At 36.6% G+C, this 23,495-nt stretch overlaps 1 protein-coding gene across 1 annotated transcript in view; it reads left to right on the top strand.

Annotated features, from left to right (window-relative positions):
• Positions 1-23,495, top strand: part of LOC111159845 (intraflagellar transport 74) — a 90,895-nt gene that overhangs the window by 43,881 nt on the left and 23,519 nt on the right. The window contains exon 13 of the mRNA XM_022522502.1: positions 3,457-3,536. Coding sequence (XP_022378210.1) covers positions 3,457-3,536 — 80 coding nt within the window. The remainder of the gene's footprint in view (positions 1-3,456; positions 3,537-23,495) is intronic.

The raw sequence follows: 23,495 nt of genomic DNA, 5'->3' as shown, positions 1-23,495 counted from the left end.
TTATTCAGACACTATTTTGCTTTATAGTATCATAGATTTCTTGAAATCTCCTTTGGTGATCCAGCAGTTTTTATCTCTTTTTCTCACCTTCCTTATTTTCCATCATTTTGTCTTCTATATGACTGAACTCTCTTCTGCCTCATTTATCCTAGCTGTTAGAGCCTCCATTTGTTACTGCAGCTCATTAATAGCATTTTTGTTTTTGGCCTGATTAGATTTTATTTCTTCTGTTTCTACAGTAAGGGATTCTCCATTGTTTTCTGTGCTTTTTTTTTCAAGCCCAGCTAACGTCTTTATAATCGTTATTTTGAATTCTAGTTCCAACATCTTACTTATATCCATATTGACTAATTCCCTGACAGTTAGTACTTCCTCCTGTTCTTTCTTTCGGGGTGAGTTTCTCTGTCTTGTTATGTCCAGAAAAGAATAGAAAAGAGTGTGAGAGAAGACAAAAATAACAACAACAACACCAGAAAAAGAGCAAACAAAACTAACCATAAGAAAGCAGAAACAAAACAAAATAAGAAAAAAAATCAAACAAGAAGTAAAACAGAACAAAACAACGAACTAGATCCTGGGTGTGTTTGTTCTGTTTGTTAAAAGAAACTAGATCCCAAAATAGGAAAGAAAAAAAACTTATGCATATAGAAAAATAAAATACAATGAAAGGAAACCAAAAATAAATAAATTTTAAAAAAGAATTAAAAAGAGAAATGAAAAAATAAGAAAATCGCTGGAAAAAATAAAACTGAAAAACTAAAGAATAATAATAAAAAAAAAGAACCACAAATGCTATATACTCTTTTCCCCAAGAGCTGAAGTTTTGCAACTTATCTGTGATTAGTAAACTTTGTGCTAGCCAGTTATTCCTGCTATTCTTCTGGGGTAGGGGCCTGTGAGCTGATTCTCAGGTGTCTTTGCCCTGTTGGAATTGCACCCCCATTGCCAGGGGGTAGGGCTCAGTGTAAGCGGCTCCAGATTGCCTATGTGGTGCTGTTTTGCTCCCTGAAGTCTTTCAGCATCAAAGAAGGGGGATGAAAATGGTGGTGCCCCATTTTCTAGCCCTGGTGCTGAAGTTTGTGGCCCTGACTCTTCAGTGAGCCCCCAGAGGAAAGCAGTTAGTCACTCTTGTCTTGGTCTCCATTTGAATTGTGTGTTCACCCAGTCTGTGACTGAGGTTGTTTTTTTTTTTTTTTTTTTTAAGATTTTGTTTATTTATTTGACAGACAGAGATCACAAGTAGGCAGAGAGGCAGGCAGTGAGAAAGGAGGGAGGAGGAAGCAGGCTCCTTGCTGAGCAGAGAGCCCGATGCGGGTCTCAATCCCAGAACCCTGGGATCATAACCTGAGCTGAAGGCAGAGGCTTTAACCCACTGAGCCACCCAGGCGCCCCTATGACTGAGTTTTTATCTCAGGCATGCAACCCAGTTTTGAGTCTCTGGATGTTTTGGATTCCTGTGGTACAGATCCATACTGTTTCTTCTGGGGTGGGGAGGGGGCAATCTTCCTGCACTTCTGGCTTTTGCTGGGTCCCTGTCCAGAAAGCAATTGTGTGACTGTGTAGTGATTCTCAGTTTATGGCAACACCGAGCAGAAAGCTGGCACCTAGATTCACTGTTTTCAGTCAGCTTCCCCACTCTGATGCCTGGGAACTCTGCTATACTCAGGAACCCCTATTCTTTTTGTGAACCCAGGGTTCCTGAGACCTTGCTTTCCCACCTGGAGTTCTGCCCTGCTTCATCACTAAGCACCTTTAAGCCAGGGACTTCCCCCACCATAGCAGACTTCTATAAGTTCCAATTTTGCACTCCTTTGCTCTAATACTTTGCAGTAGCCTCCTTAAGAAAGCTCCCTCCCCTTGCTCTATCCTCCAGTGTATCGCCCAGGATTCATGTCTCCATATCTCCTACCTCCCAAAAAGTAGTCACTTTTCTGTTTGTAGAATTGCAGCATTTCTTTTCTCAGATCTCCAGTTGATTTCATAGGTGTTCAGACTGATTGATAACCATCTAGCTGAATTCTAGGGACCAGATGAACTTAGGGTCCCCTACTCCTCTGCCATCTTTACTCCTCCCTGATTTATTTATTTATTTTAAAGAGAGAGAGAGAGAGAGAGAGAGAAAAGGCAAGTGCATGCATGAGTGGGGGAAGATGGAGAGGGAGAGAAAGAATTTCAAGCAGTCTCTGTGCTGAGCAGGGAGTCAATGTGGGGCTCAATCTGATGACGTTAACTGACTGACCCACCCAGGTGTCCCTCCTTTGCCCAATTTTTAATTTGGTTATTTATCTTTTTATTATTGTGAGAAATCCTTATATGTTCCAGAGACAAGTCTCATATAATGTATTTGTTTCAGGGGTACAGGTCTGTGAATCATCAGTATTATATAACTCACGGCACTCACAATAGCACATACCCTCCCCAGTGTCCATAACCCAGTCATCCTATCTCTCCTCTGCTGCTCCAGCAGCCTTCAGTTTCTTTCCTGAGATTAAGAATTTAAGAGACAAGTTTCTTATCAGATAAATGATTTGCAAAGTTTCTCTCCCATTCTCTGGGTTCTTCTTATTTTCTTAGTCATGTCTTTTGAAGCACAGAAGTTTTAAATTTTGATACTGTCTAGTTTATTTTTTCTTTTGTTGTTTATGGTTTTGGTGACCTATCTAAGAAACCGTTTCCTAATCCAAAATCAGGAAGATTTATGCCTGTGATTTATTCTTAGAATTTTGTAGTTTTGCCCTTATGTTTAGAGCTATGATCCATTTTAAGTAAACTTTTGTATATGGTGTGAGATGGGAGTTCAGTTTTATTCTTTTCTTTTTGCTTATCCAGTTGTCTCAGCAACATTTGTTGAAATATTCTTTCAACAAATACCATTTAATATTCTTTCCCTGCTTAATTATTTTGACACCTTTGTCAAAAATCAGTTGTATATAGATACAGGGTCTCATTTCTTATTTTGTTGCTGTATATATCTTCCTTTATTTCAATACAACACTATGTTAATTACTGTAGCTTTGTAACAAGTACAAATGCTGTTTGTTAAAATTTTAACCTATATAATCTTCAATCAATGGTAAATTTTCTCTTATTTTCTAATTTTTGAGACTAATTTGCCATTTTAGTTCAGTTTGTACAAACCAACAAAAAAGAAGGTTGCTAAAGATTTTTCACTTTAATACCACAAATTAAGCTCAAAAGAATGTTGGGGAAAGGTTTGCTTTTGAAATCAGGCAACCCAACATGCTCAGAATATACTTGCACTCTGAATATGAATCCTAAAGAAAGATCTAGAAAAGACTTTTCTCTCTAAATTTATATATTGTCTTCAGAATAGGGCATATTATATACAGATACTATTTTTGCAACTTAGAAAAGATTTCCTAATGTCATCATTAAATGTTTCTGTTGAATTTCTAAATTATCTGTCATAAATTTATTAAATAATATTTTCAACAGGTTAACAGATATAAAAGAAAAAATTAATCAGTTCAATGAAGAAATTAGACAACTGGACATGGATTTAGAGGAACACCAAGGTAATTTTTCTGGAATTTTTATAATGTATAATAACAGATATATAGCAATATTGACTTAGTATTAACTTGGGTCTCAGGGACTATTTCCTTGAGATTTATTATTTAATTCTTAATGAGTTCCCTAACTTTAACTACTAAAATGCTTAACTATACTATAATAGTAAATATTTTAATTACTGTTAAATTATTTAAGCAGACTAAAAACTTGAAATAACTTAAAATGGTTTTATGGTGACAAGAATTTATTTTGTTTTACAAATCAATTTGTTATGAAATGAACTAAAACAGTTGAAAGTTATTACAGATTTCTAATTTATACCTCCTTAATATGTCAGCTATCAATCGATTGGGGTAAGAATTGAGATGGGAGAGAGGATCATGTCATCAACAGAAAGAATTAATTCTTTAGGGGGTCTCAGTAATGAGGTAGCAAGCACTGATAATTCTGATCCTTTTCCAACTTTCCCCAGCTGTGGGATTGAAGAGCCAAAGGGACTAGAACACCTGTGGGAGCCTGGGGTCTGAACTAAGTGGAAATGCTTTTGGTGGCTGTTTGGGAGTTATACTGTATTTGTGGTTGAGGGAGAAGAGATTGGGTGTTGTACTTTCCTTACCAGCTTCTTTGTAATAAGGATGAGAAAGGTGGGTTCCTCATGACACTTTAATCACAGATTAACTGCAAACTGGTATATATGTGCTCTTGGATTAGCAAGAATTGACTATATATTCTTATGAGTTACATATGATAATTGTAAATAGTATGCATTTTTGTATATATCTATTATGGCTAAAGAAACACTCATAGCAGGGAAAAGGGTGTTCAATTCCTAAATAAATTTTTTACTTCAGTTTTAAATGTAGTATATTAATTAAATGTATATTAGTTTTATTTATATTTTTTCTTGATGTATGAATAATAGCATTAGCTATTAATTAATAGCTATTGATTAATTACGTACCTCTACTGGGCACTATGTGATCTTTGCAAGAACTTTTTGAAGTCTTATAAGCCCTTTCATATTTGTTGAAGCTCAGAAAAGTTACTCAAATTCCCACAGCTAGTAGGATTGTCTTGATTTTAGACACTTTATAGGACACTTTCTAAACAATTTTCCTCTTCCTCAATTTAAATTTTTAACAACATTCAATTTGTGTTTCCAGTAAAGTAGCTTGGTTTAAGCACAATGATTTATTATTAATTGCCAGTTCTAAGATAAGTAGAATGTTTTGAATTTTAGCTTCTGTTTTCCTTTTTGATTTCTAATCTTCTTTGTCCTTTTTGATTAATGTGGAAAAAATCTATAATATAATAGTACATATTAAAAAAATATATATATCTCAACACATTCCTTTTTTTAATTCTTCTGCTATAATGTGAACATCCTGAATTATGGATATAAAAGCACAGGAGGTTTTGTTAGAAGGTTATGTAATAGTTCAGGACTTCATTATTTCTTACCTGACCTATTACAGTAGATTTCCAACTGGTTGTCCCACCTCCAATCTTGTCCCCTCTCAGATTCATCTACCACTATGTTGCTAGAGTAACTTAATGTAAAATTGATTCTGTGTCATTCTCCTGCTTAACAGTGGCTCCCAATGACCTATGAGATAAAGTTTAAGAATCTTTGCATGGCATTATAGTTCCTCTGCAGCCTGATCTGTATGTTGTCCATCTCCTCTCCTACTCCTCATCATCTTTATCCTTACAGTCTAATAATAATCTTCTTGTGGTACTCTACACCTCACCCCCTTTATGATAAATCAAACTGTGTCATGCTCAATCCTTTGCTCCTACTGTTTATTCCTTTGTCTTGAATGTTCATTCCCCTGTTATTTACTTTGTAACTTCTCATCTTTTAAAATCTACTTCAGGTGTCCTTTAATCCACCATAATAAGCCTAACTTCCCTCCCTGACCTATTCTGGGCTGAGCTAAGTGAGTGAATTACTCCATTATCAGAGCACACTGCGTATATCACTATATTGACTACATGATATTACCAGCACCTACTTGGATGTTTGTCTACCTCCGAGGCTATACATCCTCAAAGGATCTGGACTGTGTCTTATTCATTCTGGTAACCTCTTTCATCAACACAGAGTCTAAGAAAATAAACACTCAATAAATGTTTGTGGAATGAATGAAATGGTACTATACTTTAGTGGGGAAAGATTTGTAGAATGAACAAAAGATGAAAGTTGGGCTCTATCACTTCTTTGTGCCCTCTAGTTCTTAGGATGTACATATGCACTCTTCTCCAGAGATAGATGGAGAAGGTTAGATGGTTAGCAAAGGTTTTGTTATTTTCTAGAGGATTTCTACCTTGGATTAATAATTTCCAGTAAAGTGGTGGGTTCTCACCTACATCTGCGTTCTCAGCAGTTCCTTGACACAAGACTGTAGATCATCCAGTCCTTAAGATATGGAGGATAATCAAGTTATTTTGACTTTCCAATTCATACTTCTTCCTGCCTCAGGCTTTATCCCTTCTGGCCTATTTTACTAATTTTGTAGATGCTATCTTAGCTTCTGCTATTTATGATACCTTTGTATGATCCACCTAAGACTACCTTTTGCCTTGTAGTGGTTCTGGTTAAGATAACTTATAAACTATGAATGATTTATATATGTCTCACTTTGTTAGTAGTTGCTTCGTCTTTCAGTATTGTGTAATTCATTTTAAATTCAGAGACATCCTTGGATATGGGGCTACATACAGTTTTATTCTCTGCTAGGTATTAATGGTGTCTGTGTAGTCCAATATCTTCCTTAAGTGCATTATATGTATTCATTTTGGCAAGTCTCTAAAGTTATAATTTGCCACAAGTTTCAGTGAGTAACTATTTCTTAAAGCTAAACTAAGTAAATTCAATGAGTAGTTATTTGACTGTTCCATGAAAATCTTCATTGTGCAGATGCTAAGTTATCCTCATAATACACTTGGACTTTTGACCAATTCTAGATAGACTTCTTAGATCTAAAATCTTTACTTTGTCTTTAAGTGACTGAAAAAAGTAATAATTTCATTGCAAAAATTTCAATATAATAAGATAGCATTACTCTTTTCAAACTGCTGAAGGATTTAATTTTATCATCTTAAATATTTGCTAAGCTTCATCCAGATAGTGGTTTTGCCTTATTAATGGATAAAGTCATTTTTTAATATGGGTTCTAAAAAGATTAATACATACACTGTTCTGTAAATAATTATTATTGTTTATGCTAACTAGAAGCAATGAGAAGTAGTTCTATTGAAAGTTACTAAAATGGCCAGAATATGAGTATAAACTACATCATTGCTAAAGCAGAGCATTATCGGCTGATGCTGTACTATTTTTCAGAAAAGGCAGAACCCATCCAGAGTTCTCTTTTCTCAGCTAAATGCCAGCCATTAAATATTTTCTTAATTGTTGCCTTTTAAAATATTGCTGCTTCTTAAAGTCAGCAGAAGGGGGAAATTATAAAGATTAGAGCAGAAATAAATAATACAGAAACAAAAAACCAGGAGGCACCTGGGTGGGTCAGTCAATTAAGCATCTGCCTTCAGCTCAGGTCATGATCCCAGGGTCCTGGGATCAAGCCCTACATTGGGCTCCCTGCTTAGTGGGGAGTCTGCTTCTCCCTCTCACTCTCCCTCTGTGCTCACTCTCTCTAAAATAAATAAATAAAATTTTTTTTTAAAAGTAGAAACAGAAAAACCAGTAGAACAGATCAATGAAACCAGGAGCTGGTTCTTTGAAGGAATTAATCAAATTGAAAACCCCCTAGTCACTCTTACCAAAAAGAAGAGAGAAAGGACCCAAATAAATAAAATCACAAATGAGAGAGGAGAAATAACCGTCAGCACAGAAAGGCAAACAATTGTAAGAAAACATTATGAAAAATTATATGCTAACAATTTGGGTAATCTGGAAGAAATGGGTAGATTCCTAGAAACATATAAATTACCAAATCTGAAACAGGAAGAAATAGAAAACTTAGGAGACCCGTAACCAGCAAAGAAATTGAAGCAGTAATCAAAAATCTCCCAACAAAAGTCCAGGATCAGATGGATTCCCAGGGGAGTTCTACCTATTCTTCTCAAACTGTTCCAAAAAATAGAAATGGAATGAAAACTTTCAGACTCATTCTGTGAGGCCAGAATTACCCTGATTTCAAAACAAGACAAAGACTCCGCTAAAAAAGAGAACTATAGGCCAATATCCCTGATGAATGTGGATGCAAAAATTCTCAACAAAATACTAGCAAGTCAAATCCAACAGTACATTAAAAGAATCATTCACCATGATCAAGAGGAATTTATTCCTGGGCTGCAAGGGTGGTTCAATATTTGCAAATCAATCAACATGATACACCACATTAATAAAAGAAACATATGATCCTCTCAATTGATGCAGAAAAAGCATTTGACAAAGTACAGCATCCATTCTTAATAAAAACTCTCAACAAGGTAGAGATAGAGAGAACATACTTTGACATCCTAAAAGCCATATACGAAAGGCCAACAGCTAATATTGCCCTCAATGGGGGAAAACTGAGAGCTTTTCCTCTACAGTCAGGAACAAGACAGGGATGTCTACTGTCACCATTGTTATTTAACGTTAGTGCTAGAAGTCCCAGCCTCAACAATCAGAAAATAAAAGCATCCAAATTGGCAAGGAAGATGACATGATACTCTATACAGGAAACCCAAAAGGAGGGCCTGTCTGGCTCAGTCAGAAGAACATAGGTCTTTTGATTTTGGGGTTGTGAGTTTGAGCCCCTGTTTACTTAAAAAAATAAGATCTTAAAAAAACAACCAAGAAAACCCCAAAAGACTCCACTGAAAAAATTGCTATACCTGATACATGAATTCAGTAAAGTAACAAGATGCAAAATCACCATACAGAAATTTGTTGCCTTTCTGTACACCAGTAATGAAGCGGCAGAAAGTCTAAACCAAGGCATCGCTCCCATTTATAATTGCACCAAAACCCGTGATACCTAGGAATAAACCTAACCAAAGAGGTAGGAAATCTGTACTCTGAAAACTATAACACACATAGGAAAGAAATTGAAGATGACACAAAGAAATGAAGGAACATTCCATGCTCATGGATTGGAAGAACAAATATTGTTAAAAGGTCTATACTACCCAAAGCAATCTACACTTATAAAGCAATCCCTCTCAAAATACCACCTGCTTTTTTCACAGAGCTAGAATAAACAATCCTAAAACTTGTATGGAACCAGAAAAGACCCTGAATAGCCAAAGCAGTCTTGAAAAAGAAAAGCAAAGCTGGAGGCATCACAGTTCTGGACTTCAAGTGATATTACAAAGCTGTAGTGATCAAGACAGTATGGTACTGGCAGAAAAACTGACAGATATATCAGTGGAACAAAACAGAGAACCCAGAAATGGACCCATAACTATATGGTTCAACTAATCTTCAACAAAGCAATAAAGACTATCCAATGGGAAAAAACACAGTCTCTTCGAATGGTGTTGGGAAAACTGGACAGGAATATGCAGAAGAATGAAACTGGACTGCTTTCCTACACCCTACACAAAAATAAATTCAAAATAGATGAAAAGACTTATATGTGAGACAGGAAACAATCAAAATCCTAGAGGGGAACATAGGCAGTAACCTCTTGGACACTGGCTATAGTAACGTCTTACTAGATATGTCTCCTGAGGCAAGGAAAACAAAAGCAAAAATGAATTATTGGGATTTCACAAGATAAAAAGCTTCTGCACAGTGAAGGAAACAATCAACAAAACTAAAAGGCAGCTTTCAGAATGGGAGAAGATATTTCCAAATGATATATCTGATAAAAGGTTAGTATCCAAGTTTGTAAAGAACTTAATCAACTCAACAACCCTAAAAATAAGTAATCCAGTTAAGATACGGACAGAAGAAATGAATAGACATTTTTCCAAAGATGATACAAAGCTGGCTAACAAACACATGAAAAGATTCTCAACATCACTCATCATCAGGGAAATACATATCAAAACTAACATGAGATACCACCTCACAACTGTTAGAATGGCTAAAATTAACAACACAGGAGACAATAGATTGGCAAAGATGCAGAGAAAGGGGAACTCTTTTGCACCATTGATAGGAATGCAGACTGGTGCAGCTACTCTGGAAAATAGTATCGAGGTTCCTCAGAAAGTTAAAAATAGAACTACTCTATGATTCAGCAATTGCACTACTAGGTATTTACCCAAAAGATTCCAAAACATTGATTCAAATGGGCACATGACTCCCAATGTTTAGAGCAGCATTATCAACAGTAGCCAAATTATGGAAAGAGCCCAAAAATGTGTCAAATGGGTGATGGGTATTAAGGAGTTGACTTGTTCAGATGAGCACTGGGTGCTGTATATAAATGATGAATCCCCAAATTGTATACCTGAAACTAATACTACAATGTATGCTAACTGGAATTTAAATAAAAACTTGAAAAAATATTGCTCTGAATGAGAAAGAGTAAGTAATGGAAAAAAACACTATTGTTCTGGGTAAAGAAAAAAAATAATAGTAGTCTGTATTATAACACAGGATATCATTTAAATAAGGATCCTTTTACCTCAAGGTTTATTTGTATATAGCTAAGTAATTTGTTTTTGTGATTGTTGACTTAGAATTTTTTTATTCTCACCTACATATTAAATCTTGACTTTATATAGTCTCATACTGAAGCTTCCTCAAAGTAGGTATTGTTTCTTGGTCCACTTATATCAGATCCTTTATTTATTCTTCACTATATTACATTAAATAGAAGAGTGTTACTGTGTTAAGATATGACAAAACCTTTCATGGAGTAGGAACACAAAATAAGTGATTGGTCTTCTATGCAAAATTCTAAAACCTTTTGAAACTGGCTTGGTTCTCAGCTTTACCCAGTGCTGGCTTAGGTTTAGGCTTTCTCTAGTCTGCTCAATTAGTTGCTACTTGTCCATCTACTTACAGCTTTTGAAATTTTATTTCTGTTATTTTCTTTTTTAATTTTCATTTTTCCTGGGAATTTTACCTTTAAAAATTCTTTTTACTATAGTTTTAATTGAGTTTGGTGAGGATTAGAATTAATTGTGTATATTCAATTTGCCATCTTTTAAGAAATTATCAATTTCATAAACCTAACTTACTCAGAATTTCTAGAGTTTTAATCACCTGAATATGCTTTATTTTATAGGTGGGGTGCGTGTGTGTGTGTGTGTGTGTGTGTGTGTGTGTGTGACTTTGACCATTCTCATGCTTTCATTAACTGTGCAATTAACCTTACCAGGTAGGAGGTTATCCCTTCCTGTTTTTAACCTGTTTTTAAAAATCTTTTTCCTTGAACTAGTTATGTTAAAGACTAGTTAATTTATTTTTTAAAATTTGTGCTTTTGATATAAAAATCTGGTATGTACTTAATTTGAAAATTTCAAGCGAACAAAAGTGTATAAAGTAAAAAGTCATCTCCTTTCTCCTCATAGTCATCCCAGTGTTTAGAGTCATCCCAGCCTTTCAAATTATTTACAATTTGATGTCTTTATAGACTTTTAGATTTTTTCTGTACATTTTTAAGCATATGTATTTTAAGATGGAGTAATCTATAATTCCTCTGAGATTGAATCTTTCATTTAACTCCATATTTAATGTACCTTCTTCCATATGAGGATGTATACTTCATTCTAGGAAGTATAGCATAATGGTCAGTATCAGGGTTTTAAAGCCAGACCAAGAATGATGCCTGGCACGTATTTATTACTCCCAACAACTGTTAGCTGCCATCATCATCTTTGTTAGTGTTATGGTTCAATAGTATATTCACTGTATCCACATTGACATTTAAGTGGTTTCTAATTTTTTTATATTTAATTCCTCTAAGTTTTTTTTTTTTTTTTTAATTTTATTTTTTATAAACATATATTTTTATCCCCAGGGGTACAGGTCTGTGAATCGCCAGATTTACACTCTTCACAGCACTCGCCATAGCACATACCCTCCCCAATGTCCATAACCCCACCCCCTCTCTCCCAACCCCCCTCCCCCCATCAACCCTCAGTTTGTTTTGTGAGATTAAGAGTCACTTATGGTTTGTCTCCCTCCCAATCTCATCTTGTTTCATTTACTCTTCTCCTACCCCCTTAATCCCCCATGTTGCATCTCCTCTCCCTCATATCAGGGAGATCATATGATAGTTGTCTTTCTCCGATTGACTTATTTCGCTAAGCATGATACCCTCTAGTTCCATCCACTTTGTCGCAAATGGCAAGATTTCATTTCTTTTGATGGCTGCATAGTATTCCATTGTGTATATATACCACATCTTCTTTATCCATTCATCTGCTGATGGACATCTACATTCTTTCCATAGTTTGGCTATTGTAGACATTGCTGCTATAAACATTCGGGTGCACGTGCCCCTTCGGATCACTACGTTTGTATCTCTAGGGTAAATACCCAGTAGTGCAATTGCTGGGTCATAGGGTAGTTCTATTTTTAACATTTTGAGGAACCTCCAGGCTGTTTTCCAGAGTGGTTGCACCAGCTTGCATTCCCACCAACAGTGTAGGAGGGTTCCCCTTTCTCCGCACCCTTGCCAGCATCTGTCCTTTCCTGACTTGTTAATTTTAGCCATTCTGACTGGTGTGAGGTGATATCTCATTGTGGTTTTGATTTGTATTTCCCTGATGCCGAGTGATATGGAGCACTTTTTCATGTGTCTGTTGGCCCTCTGGATGTCTTCTTTGCAGAAATGTCTGTTCATGTCCTCTGCCCATTTCTTGATTGGATTATTTGTTCTTTGGGTGTTGAGTTTGATAAGTTCTTTATAGATTTTGGACACTAGCCCTTTATCTGATATGTCGTTTGCAAATATCTTCTCCCATTCTGTCAGTTGTCTTTTGGTTTTGTGAACTGTTTCCTTTGCTGTGCAAAAGCTTTTGATCTTGATGAAATCCCAATAGTTCATTTTTGCCCTTGCTTCCCTTGCCTTTGGCGATGTTCCTAGGAAGATGTTGCTGCGGCTGAGGTCGAAGAGGTTGCTGCCTGTGTTCTCCTCAAGGATTTTGATGGATTCCTTTCTCACATTGAGGTCCTTCATCCATTTTGAGTCTATTTTCGTGTGTGGTGTAAGGAAATGATCCAATTTCATTTTTCTGCATGTGGCTGTCCAATTTTCCCAACACCATTTGTTGAAGAGGCTGTCTTTTTTCCATTGGATATTCTTTCCTGCTTTGTCGAAGATTAGTTGACCATAGAGTTGAGGGTCTATTTCTGGGCTCTCTATTCTGTTCCATTGATCTATGTGTCTGTTTTTGTGCCAGTACCATGCTGTCTTGATGATGACAGCTTTGTAATAGAGCTTGAAGTCCGGAATTGTGATGCCACCGACTTTGGCTTTCTTTTTCAATATTGCTTTGGCTATTCGAGGTCTTTTCTGGTTCCATATAAATTTTAGGATTATTTGTTCCATTTCTTTGAAAAAAATGGATGGTACTTTGATAGGAATTGCATTAAATGTGTAGATTGCTTTAGGTAGCATAGACATTTTCACAATATTTATTCTTCCAATCCAGGAGCATGGAACATTTTTCCATTTCTTTGTGTCTTCCTCARTTTCTTTCATGAGTACTTTATAGTTTTCTGTGTATAGATTCTTAGTCTCTTTGGTTAGATTTATTCCTAGGTATCTTATAGTTTTGGGTGCAATTGTAAATGGGATTGACTCCTTAATTTCTCTTTCTTCTGTCTTGTTGTTGGTGTAGAGAAATGCAACTGATTTCTGTGCATTGATTTTATATCCTGACACTTTACTGAATTCCTGTACAAGTTCTAGCAGTTTTGGAGTGGAGTCTTTTGGGTTTTCCACATATAGTATCATATCATCTGCGAAGAGTGATAGTTTGACTTCTTCTTTGCCAATTTGGATGCCTTTAATTTCCTTTTGTTGTCTGATTGCTGAGGCTAGGACTTCTAGTACTATGTTGAATAGCAGTGGTGATAACGGACATCCCTGCCGTGTTCCTGACCTTAGCGGAAAAGCTTTCAGTTTTTCTCCATTGAGAATGATATTTGCGGTGGGTTTTTCATAGATGGCTTTGATAATATTGAGGTATGTGCCCTCTATCCCTACACTTTGAAGAGTTTTGATCAGGAAGGGATGCTGTACTTTGTCAAATGCTTTTTCAGCATCTATGGAGAGTATCATATGGTTCTTGTTCTTTCTTTTATTAATGTGTTGTATCACATTGATTGATTTGCGGATGTTGAACCAACCTTGCAGCCCTGGAATAAATCCCACTTGGTCGTGGTGAATAATCCTTTTAATGTACTGTTGAATCCTATTGGCTAGTATTTTGGCGAGAATTTTTGCATCTGTGTTCATCAAGGATATTGGTCTGTAGTTCTCTTTTTTGATGGGATCCTTGTCTGGTTTTGGGATCAAGGTGATGCTGGCCTCATAAAATGAGTTTGGAAGTTTTCCTTCCATTTCTATTTTTTGGAACAGTTTCAGGAGAATAGGAATTAGTTCTTCTTTAAATGTTTGGTAGAATTCCCCCGGGAAGCCGTCTGGCCCTGGGCTTTTGTTTGTTTGGAGATTTTTGATGACTGTTTCAATCTCCTTACTGGTTATGGGTCTGTTCAGGCTTTCTATTTCTTCCTGGTTCAGTTGTGGTAGTTTATATGTCTCTAGGAATGCATCCATTTCTTCCAGATTGTCAAATTTGTTGGCGTAGAGTTGCTCATAGTATGTTCTTATAATTGTCTGTATTTCTTTGGTGTTCGTTGTGATCTCTCCTCTTTCATTCATGATTTTATTTATTTGGGTCCTTTCTCTTTTCTTTTTGATAAGTCTGGCCAGGGGTTTATCAATCTTATTAATTCTTTCAAAGAACCAGCTCCTAGTTTCGTTGATTTGTTCTATTGTTTTTTTGGTTTCTATTTCATTGATTTCTGCTCTGATCTTTATGATTTCTCTTCTCCTGCTGGGTTTAGGGTTTCTTTCTTGTTCTTTCTCCAGCTCCTTTAGGTGTAGGGTTAGGTTGTATACCTGAGACCTTTCTTGTTTCTTGAGAAAGGCTTGTACCGCTATATATTTTCCTCTCAGGACTGCCTTTGTTGTGTCCCACAGATTTTGAACTGTTGTGTTTTCATTATCATTTGTTTCCATGAATTTTTTCAATTCTTTAATTTCCTGGTTGACCCATTCATTCTTTAGAAGGATGCTGTTTAGTCTCCATGTATTTGGGTTCTTTCCAAATTTCCTCTTGTGATTGAATTCTAGCTTCAGAGTATTGTGGTCTGAAAATATGCAGGGAATGATTCCAATCTTTTGATAACGGTTGAGACCTGATTTAGGACCGAGGATGTGATCTATTCTGGAGAATGTTCCATGTGCACTAGAGAAGAATGTGTATTCTGTTGCTTTGGGATGAAATGTTCTGAATATATCTGTGATGTCCATCTGGTCCAGTGTGTCATTTAAGGCCTTTATTTCCTTGTTGATCTTTTGCTTGGATGATCTGTCCATTTCAGTGAGGGGAGTGTTAAAGTCCCCTACTATTATTGTATTATTGTTGATGTGTTTCTTTGATTTTGTTATTAATTGGTTTATATAGTTTGCTGCTCCCACGTTAGGGGCATAGATATTTAAAATTGTTAGATCTTCTTGTTGGACAGATCCTTTGAGTATGATATAGTGTCCTTCCTCATCTCTTATTATAGTCTTTGGCTTAAAATCTAATTGATCTGATATAAGGATTGCCACTCCTGCTTTCTTCTGATGTCCATTAGCATGGTAAATTCTTTTCCACCCACTCACTTTAAATCTGGAGGTGTCTTCGGGTTTAAAATGAGTTTCTTGTAGGCAACATATAGATGGGTTTTGGTTTTTTATCCATTCTGATATCCTGTGTCTTTTGTTTGGGGCATTTAGCCCATTCAGAATCATTCAGGGTAAGTATTGAGAGATATGAATTTAGTGCCATTGTATTGCCTGTAAGGTCACTGTTATTGTATATTGTCTCTGTTGCTTTCTGATCTACTACTTTTAGGGTCTCTCTTTGCTTAGAGAACCCCTTTCAATATTTCCTGTAGAGCTGGTTTGGTGTTTGCAAATTCTTTCAGTTTTTGTTTGTCCTGGAAGCTTTTGATCTCTCCTTCTATTTTCGATGCTAGCCTAGCTGAATATAGTATTCTTGGCTGCATGTTTTTCTCGTTTAGTGCTCTGAATATATCATGCCAGCTCTTTCTGGCCTGCCAGGTCTCTGTGGATAAGTCTGCTGCCAATCTAATATTTTTACCATTGTATGTTACAGACTTCTTTTCCCAGGCTGCTTTCAGGATTTTCTCTTTGTCACTAAGACTTGTAAATTTTACTATTTGGTGACGGGGTGTGGACCTATTCTTATTGATTTTGAGGGGGGTTCTCTGAGACTCCTGGATTTTGATGCTTGTTCCCTTTACCATATTGGGGAAATTCTCTCTAATAATTCTCTCCAATATACCTTCTGCTCTCCTCTCTCTTTCTTCTTCTTCTGGAATCCCAATTATTCTAATGTTTCGTCTTATGGTGTCACTTATCTCTCGAATTCTGCCCTCGTGGTCCAGTAGCTGTTTGTCCCTCTTTTGCTTAGCTTCTTTGTTCTCTGTCATTTTGTCTTCTATATTGCTAATTCTTTCTTCTGCCTCATTTATCCTAGCAGTGAGAGCCTCCATTTTTTTATTGCACCTCATTAATAGCTTTTTTGATTTCAACTTGGTTAGATTTTAGTTCTTTTATTTCTCCAGAAAGGGCTTTTATATCTCCCGAGAGGGTTTCTCTAATATCTTCCATGCCTTTTTCGAGCCCAGCTAGAACCTTGAGAATCGTCATTCTGAACTTTAGATCTGACATATTACCAATGTCTGTATTGATTAGGTCCCTAGCCTTTGGTACTGCCTCTTGTTCTTTTTTTTTTGTGTGGTGAATTTTTCCGCCTTGTCATTTTGTCCAGATAAGAGTATATAAGGGGGCAAGTAAAATACTAAAAGGGTGGCAAAGACCCCAGGAAAATGCGCTTTAACCAAATCAGAAGAGATCCCAAATCCTTTCAGAAAGTGGTTGATTTTCTGTTTCTAGAATTGCTGTTCTTCTTCTCTTTGATCTCCTGTTGGATTTGTAGGTGTTTGCAATCTTTAGATAAGCTATCTAGCTGATCTCCCGCTACCTGAAGTAGTCTCAGCCTGCTACTTCTCCGCCATCTTGACTGGTTTCTAATTTTTCACTACCAAGAATACTGGTGCAGTAAATAACCTTGTTGCATACATGTTTTTTAACTTGGATATTTCTATAGGTAAATTTCTAGAAATGAAATTATGAATAGAATGTTACTAGTTTATAATTTTTATTATTTTTGCAAATTTCTTCCAGAAAAAGTTGTGCCATTTTGTACAACCAACAGCAGTATGTGAAAGTTCTTCCTCACCAGTTATTTATAAATTTATTAGTTTTTGTCAGTCAAGAGAATACACACTTTTTAAAATTTAAATTCAATTAACATATAATGTTACTGGTTTCAGAGGTAGGGATCAGAGAATATACACTTCGACTGTTCACTGTTCCTTAAGGCCTGCATTTGTAGTACTACTATGATCCACAAGGTGGGGCTAATTTTCTGAATGTCTACTTAGACTAGGCTTAACCAAAACAGTTGAGAAAGTAGTCACATTATTTAAAAAAAAATCTTTTATTTTTAAGCACTTGTCTCTCAAGATTTTGGGGCATTATTGCACACTACAAATTATTCCTTCATTTTTAGAGTACAGTATCTTTCCAAAGATGGATAAGATTGTAAAACCAAATATGTTATTAGTGGTATAGCATATCAGACATCTAAAAATCTAACTGCTACAATGTGATAAATATGTATCATGATAGAAATATATGTGAAGCGCTATAGAATAATTGTATTACTGTTCTAAACTCTGTATAAAGTCATTGCAATTTACTCTATAATTTATATGCTTCCTTGAAGGGTAATAAAAATATAAAAATTTTTCTTTGGTTTGTCTATAGACTAATTTTTTCGTAGTCAGGGTTCTATGGCCTAGTTTAGAAGCTCTCATTCTCTGCATATGTCAGGTAATGCGGAATTTATAAAGACGGGATAGTTTTATTTAAGAGTACAGGTCTGCAACCAGAATGTCTGGATTCAGATCTGAGCTGTGCTATTTTACTGGCTGATTTTGGAAAACTATTTGACTTTTTTATATACCTTAGTTTCCTCATTTTTATTTTCTATTTTTTAGTTAATTCATTTTTATTTGTTTTTATTTTGTAAAGATTTATTTATTTATTAGAGAGCGAGAACACACATGTGTGAGTAGGGGAGGGGCAGAGGGAGAGAAAGAATCTCAAGCAGGCTCCATGCTTAGTGCAGAGCCGGACTTGGGGCTCTAACTCACGACCCTGAGATGATGACCTGAGCCAAAATAAGAGACAGCTGCTCAACTGACTGAGCCACTGCGGTGCCACTAGTTTTTTCATTTTTGAAATGGAGATGATAACAGTACCTTCTTTCTACTTAGGGTCACTGTGCAGATTAGATTAAAGGGGTTTTGTGTGTGAGAGAGAGACTGAGAATAGCATACCATTATAATAGTGCATATAGTTTTAGTTATTAGCTGTTATTATTAGTGGTTTTAATTTATAAACTGAAACTTGAATAACTTACCTGGGGATTTTCCCAAAACATATTTTGAAAAGTATTTTCCCCAGGATATTTAAGATAATCAATTTAGTTTCCAAGTGATTTATATTCTGCTATCTGAGATGTCAAATGGCATTTACACATTGTCATTCTATAGAGATTCAATATACATTCAATGAAGAAGAGGGAATCATTGCTTATTGTTCAATTTGAAGATTTGTTAAACTACATTTTGTTTTTTCATTAGAATGATGGTATTATTTCCAGATCAAGTGCATAAGCACCATCTGTAACAAATTCTGGGGCTCCACTTCAGACCTACTGAGTGTGAAATGCTAGGGATAGGGTTTAGCAATTTGTGTTTCAGCAACCCCTCCTGATGATTCTGATACATGCAAAGTTTATAACCACTGCTTTAGGAAATAATCAAGAAGTTATGTTGTATTTAGTACATTCCAAGGACTATTTATTTTACCATCCAGTTTCATTGACATTACTTTGTTAAAACAAATGTTTTTTTTTAATATATGTAATTTTATTTATTTATTTATTAAAGATTTTACTTATTTATTTGGCAGAAAGAGATCACAAGTAGGCAGAGAGGCAGGCAAGGGGAGGGGGGAAGCAGGCTCTCCGCTGAGCAGAGAGCCCCATGCTGGGCTCAGTCCCAGGACCCTGGGATCATGACCTGAGACGAAGGCAGAGGCTTTAACCCACTGAGCCACCCAGGCGCCCCTATTTATTTATTTTACAGAGAGAGCACAAACAGGTGAAGTAGCGGGTAGAGGGATTGGGAAAAGCAGGCTCCCTGCTAAGCAAGGAGCCCAGTGGGGACTTGATCCCAGGACCCTGGGAGCATGACCTGAACCGAAAGCAGTTCCTTAACCAACTAAGCCACCCAGTTGCCCCAAATCAAATGTCTTCATGGTCCTTTTTCTTTTGTTTATATGGTGAGGCTTTTAGCAATAATTTAACTTTAGCATATTTGGGGAATTTTTATTATATATTTTTAAAGTACCTCTAGTGTGTAGAAATAGAATTATCAGACTTGGTCTGCATAAAGAAAGTCACCTGCCAAAATTTAAAACGTTTTGCAGAGAATGTATGGTTGATAAGTTGGAAGAAGTCTGAAGCCAAAAGTTAGTTTAAAACATTAAACTTAGGGACACCTGGGTGGCTCAGTCAGTTAAGCGTCTGCCTTCAGCTCAGGTCATGATCCCAGGATCCTGAGATTGAGTCCTGCATCTGGCTCCTTACTTAGCAGGGAGCTTGCTTCCCGTCTGCCTGCTGCTCCCCCTGCATGTGTGCGCATTCTCTCTCTCTGACAAATAAATAAATAATCTTAAAAAAAAAAAAAAAACATTAAACTTATATGGACTCATTTTAACATAGCAGTTTGGTGGTATTTGATATGCTAGTTTATTACTTACTGCTCTAATGACAGGTGGAAAGTAGGTGGGAGAGAGAAACTGAATATAAAAAGATGGAATATAATAGGAACCCTAAACTAATTAAAATTGAAGTAAGAAAGGGGAGGAGAAAGTATCCTGGCTTACTGAAATATGTGAAAATGTTAGCAGAGATTTAAACAACAACTCGGTATAAATTAATGTGATATAGCCTCCAAAACAGCTGAAATTCTAGATTGCATTAACAGAAGGATGAATATATAGACTGTGGGAAGTGATAGTTTTGAATCCTTAATTTCTTGGCATCTTTCTTTCTTTCCCTTTCCCTTTTCCTTTTCCTTTCCTCTTTCTTTCTTTCTTTCTTTCTTTCTTTTCTTTCTCTTTCTTTCTTTCTTTCCCTTATCTCTCTTCCTCCATCACTCCCTCCCTCCCCCTTCCTCAAGCTCGCTCTTTCTTTCTTTCTTTCTCTTTCTCTTTATCTTATTCTCTTTCTCTTTCTCTTTCTCTTGTTCCAGTAGGGGGAGAGGGCAGAGGGAGGGAGAGAATCTTAAAAGACTCCATGGCCAGCACAGAGCCCAGTCTCATGACCCTGAGATCATGACCTGAGCGGAAATCAAGAGTTGGATGCTTAACTGACTGAGCCACCCAGGCAGCCCTTGGCATTATATTTCAAAAGGGATAACGAAGAACTGGAACTCACTAAGAGCAGATTGAGCAGAATGGCAGAGACTAAAAAAACCATGCCACATAAGGAACATTCAAAAGTATTAAACACTCAAAGGTCCTGGGGAGACTTAGCTTGCCTCAGAAGGACCCCAAGTGCTAGAGAGGAAGGAATTTGGACATGCAGAAGTCCTATGGGGTTTTATTCTTGGCCCACCTCTCTGAATTTTCTTTTTGCTGCTCTTTCACCTCCAAAATCAGTGGACTGGTCAATTTGGGGGGCTTGAGGGCAAAAGAGTCATTAGCTTACAGCTTGTTACATATTAATCAAGATAGAAGGTGGGAGAAAATGGTACTCAGACCTTCTCGAGTGGCAGAACTTCTTCTCAGAATATAAAATTCAAGATAGCTCTGTAAGGCTAGAATCAAGGAAACATTGGATGGGAGAGAAGTAAGAGTCAGATGAGCTGTGAGGACAGAGGAGGCTGTGGTGCTACTCAGCCCCATGGGAGTGCAAGAAGAACGTATCTCCCTTACTCCACTAGCTTTCTATGGCAGAGAGCATCAGAAAACAATGATAATCCTCTGTACAGTATTCCAAGTCTTTTGTAATAGTCCATACCCATTTCTTAATTTGGGGTACTTGTAGTATAAATGTCTTGAAGGCAAAGGTCTTCCTCGTCTCTGTAATTCCTTCGTTACCTGTTAGAGTGCCTTGCTACAGTATTTTCTACATAGGAACCTTTTGAAGTCTTTCACCTATCTGCTTATTATAGGACTTCATACATACCTCATTTAGAACACTTACGTTCCATTGTAGCTTTTGGTTTTGTACATCTAATAATTTGTAAGCCCTTCTAGCATAGAGTTATAACTATCTTTTTTTTTTAAGATTTTATTTATTTATTTGACAGAGATCACAAGTAGGCAGAAAGGGAGGCAGAGATGGGGGGGAAGCAGGCTCCCCACTGAGCAGAGAGCCCGATGTGGGGCTCAATCCCAGGACCCTGGGATCATGACCTGAGACGAAGGCAGAGGCTTTAACCCACCCAGGCGCCCCGAGTTATAAATATCTTGCTCTGATTTTTATGTCCCCAGCACCTGCTACAGTATCTGGCATGTAGTAGGCATTCAGTAAATTTGGAATAAATAAATAAATAAATGTAGAACTATAATTACATCAAATATTAAGAATTTGAGGACAGCCCTAAAATAACCCTTATTTGTCAAAGTGCCCTTTTCCTTCTCCTTTGGTCTCTTTACTCTTACTACTTTGGACCCTATTGCTTGCCTGCTTTTGTACCTCCAGTGTGACATACTGATTCACTTCCCCAATATATGATCTTGTCCTCTCCTATGATAGTAGGATGTTATTAGTCTTAGACTTGGTAATAACTCCTTTATTTTACCCTGTCTTAGGACTGTCTATATCTGTACATTGCTTCTCATGGGCAGCTCAGTTAGGAATCCTCCAACTGAGAAATCACAAAATAGAGGAGTTCACTAGTTGCCTGATCTCCTTTCTTCTTAGCAGCAGTGATATGGGAAGAGGTTTTATGAAGCTTGGGAATCTATAAAGATACATGGGATCTCTGTCCTGTCTAATCCAGCTGGCCAGCTGTGTAACTGGAGACACTGAACAGATATGTCCTCTAGCTCAGTCTGATGACAGTTAAGAACATGGATTTGAGAAGAGAAGAAGGTTTCTGACTTGGATGATAAGTGTGTGGCCAAGGACTTCCAAACATAATAGGGAATGCAGAGGGGTGCAGACTTTGAGAGGGAAGACTGATGAGTTTAATTATGAATATACTATTAGGATATCCTGAGAGATACCAACACGAATGTATCTAGTAAGCAGTTGGATAAAATAATCAGAAAATTAGGGAAAAGGTCAATTTGAGAGTTTTTAAACCACAAGAATGAGTGGAATTTTCTTGGATGTAAGGTAGTATTAGAAGTCAAGTAAAAGCAGAAGCCAGAATTTAAATGTTAAATAAAGGGAAAGCCATTAGGGGAAGACCTAAAGAATGATCTGAGGGTAAGAAAAACCAAAGAAGTTCCCGCCCCAAAGACAGAAAAACATAAGGAAAAAAACTGAAAAGAAAGAAGAATGTATCAATAGTGTCAGATATTGCAGACTGAAGTAAGAACTGGGAATTGCCTCCTTGGATTTGGTAAGTAAGGAGTCTTATAATCTTATTGAGAGAAATTGCTTTGGGATTGCAGAATGAGAACCTCACTACAGTGTCTTGACGTCTGATAGCAAGATGAGGAACTTTAAAAAGCATGTATAGAAGATTTTTTAAGTTTATAAGAAAAAAGATAAGATGGTAGCTAAATTTTTCTAAAGCCTACGATGCAGGCCTTGCTCCTAATCCCTTAATGCCTAACCAATCTCTGAAGAGTGGGACTTCTCAGACAACCATGACTTTTTTTAGAAACCTAGGATATTAAAAAAGAAGAAAGAAACCCGGGATATGGCAGGTTCAGTAGAAACTAGCTTTTCTGCTACTTCACTTATGTTGTATAACATTTCCATGCATATTACCCTCCTCTGGAGGGTAATCCAGCTCTAATTCTTTGTTTCCCTCTCAAAAACCATTGCCATAAAGTGAGTGAACAGTGACATAGTTTTAATTGGTCTGTAATCTATTTTTTAAAAAACTTAATCATATACAAATTTGTTATTAGTAATAAAGTCCATGTCTCCATGTAATTTGAGGCTCTACCCTATCTCCCCTTAACCTTCCTAACTTTACTCTAGCCAGTGTTTGAAAAAACTGCATAGGAGTTTATACAGAACATGAGCTGACCATTGCGTTTTAACCTCTGCCCTGTAACTTCTGGTTTGTTTTTGTTTTTTTGTTTTTAACCCTTAAATCTCTTCTAAATGCCATTTTCTTATCAGGAACCGCCTTAGGAATCTCAACTCTATTGTTCTCTCCATCCTTACGGGGCATCATCTTAATAAGTTTCCTTAATTTTTCCCAGAATGCTAAAAATTGACTGATTTGGATAAATTACAGATTGGTGCAAGCACAAATTTATTCTGCTTTCTCTACCTGGACCCTGAGAACACAGGGCTGCAGCTGTCTCACTAGTCTAGGGAAGTAGTAGTGTCCTTCCAAAACTCAGTTTTTGTTACACTGAAAATCCTTTTGTTGTAAAATTATCATGATCCACCTCTGTTAATGGCTCCTTTAT

Source organism: Enhydra lutris, unplaced genomic scaffold (genome assembly GCF_002288905.1).
Source record: "Enhydra lutris kenyoni isolate GAN:26980312 unplaced genomic scaffold, ASM228890v2 scaffoldscaffold70, whole genome shotgun sequence".
NCBI lineage: Eukaryota > Metazoa > Chordata > Mammalia > Carnivora > Mustelidae > Enhydra > Enhydra lutris.
Note: the sequence above shows the minus strand (reverse complement) of the source record. Positions and strands in the feature narration are given on the sequence as shown.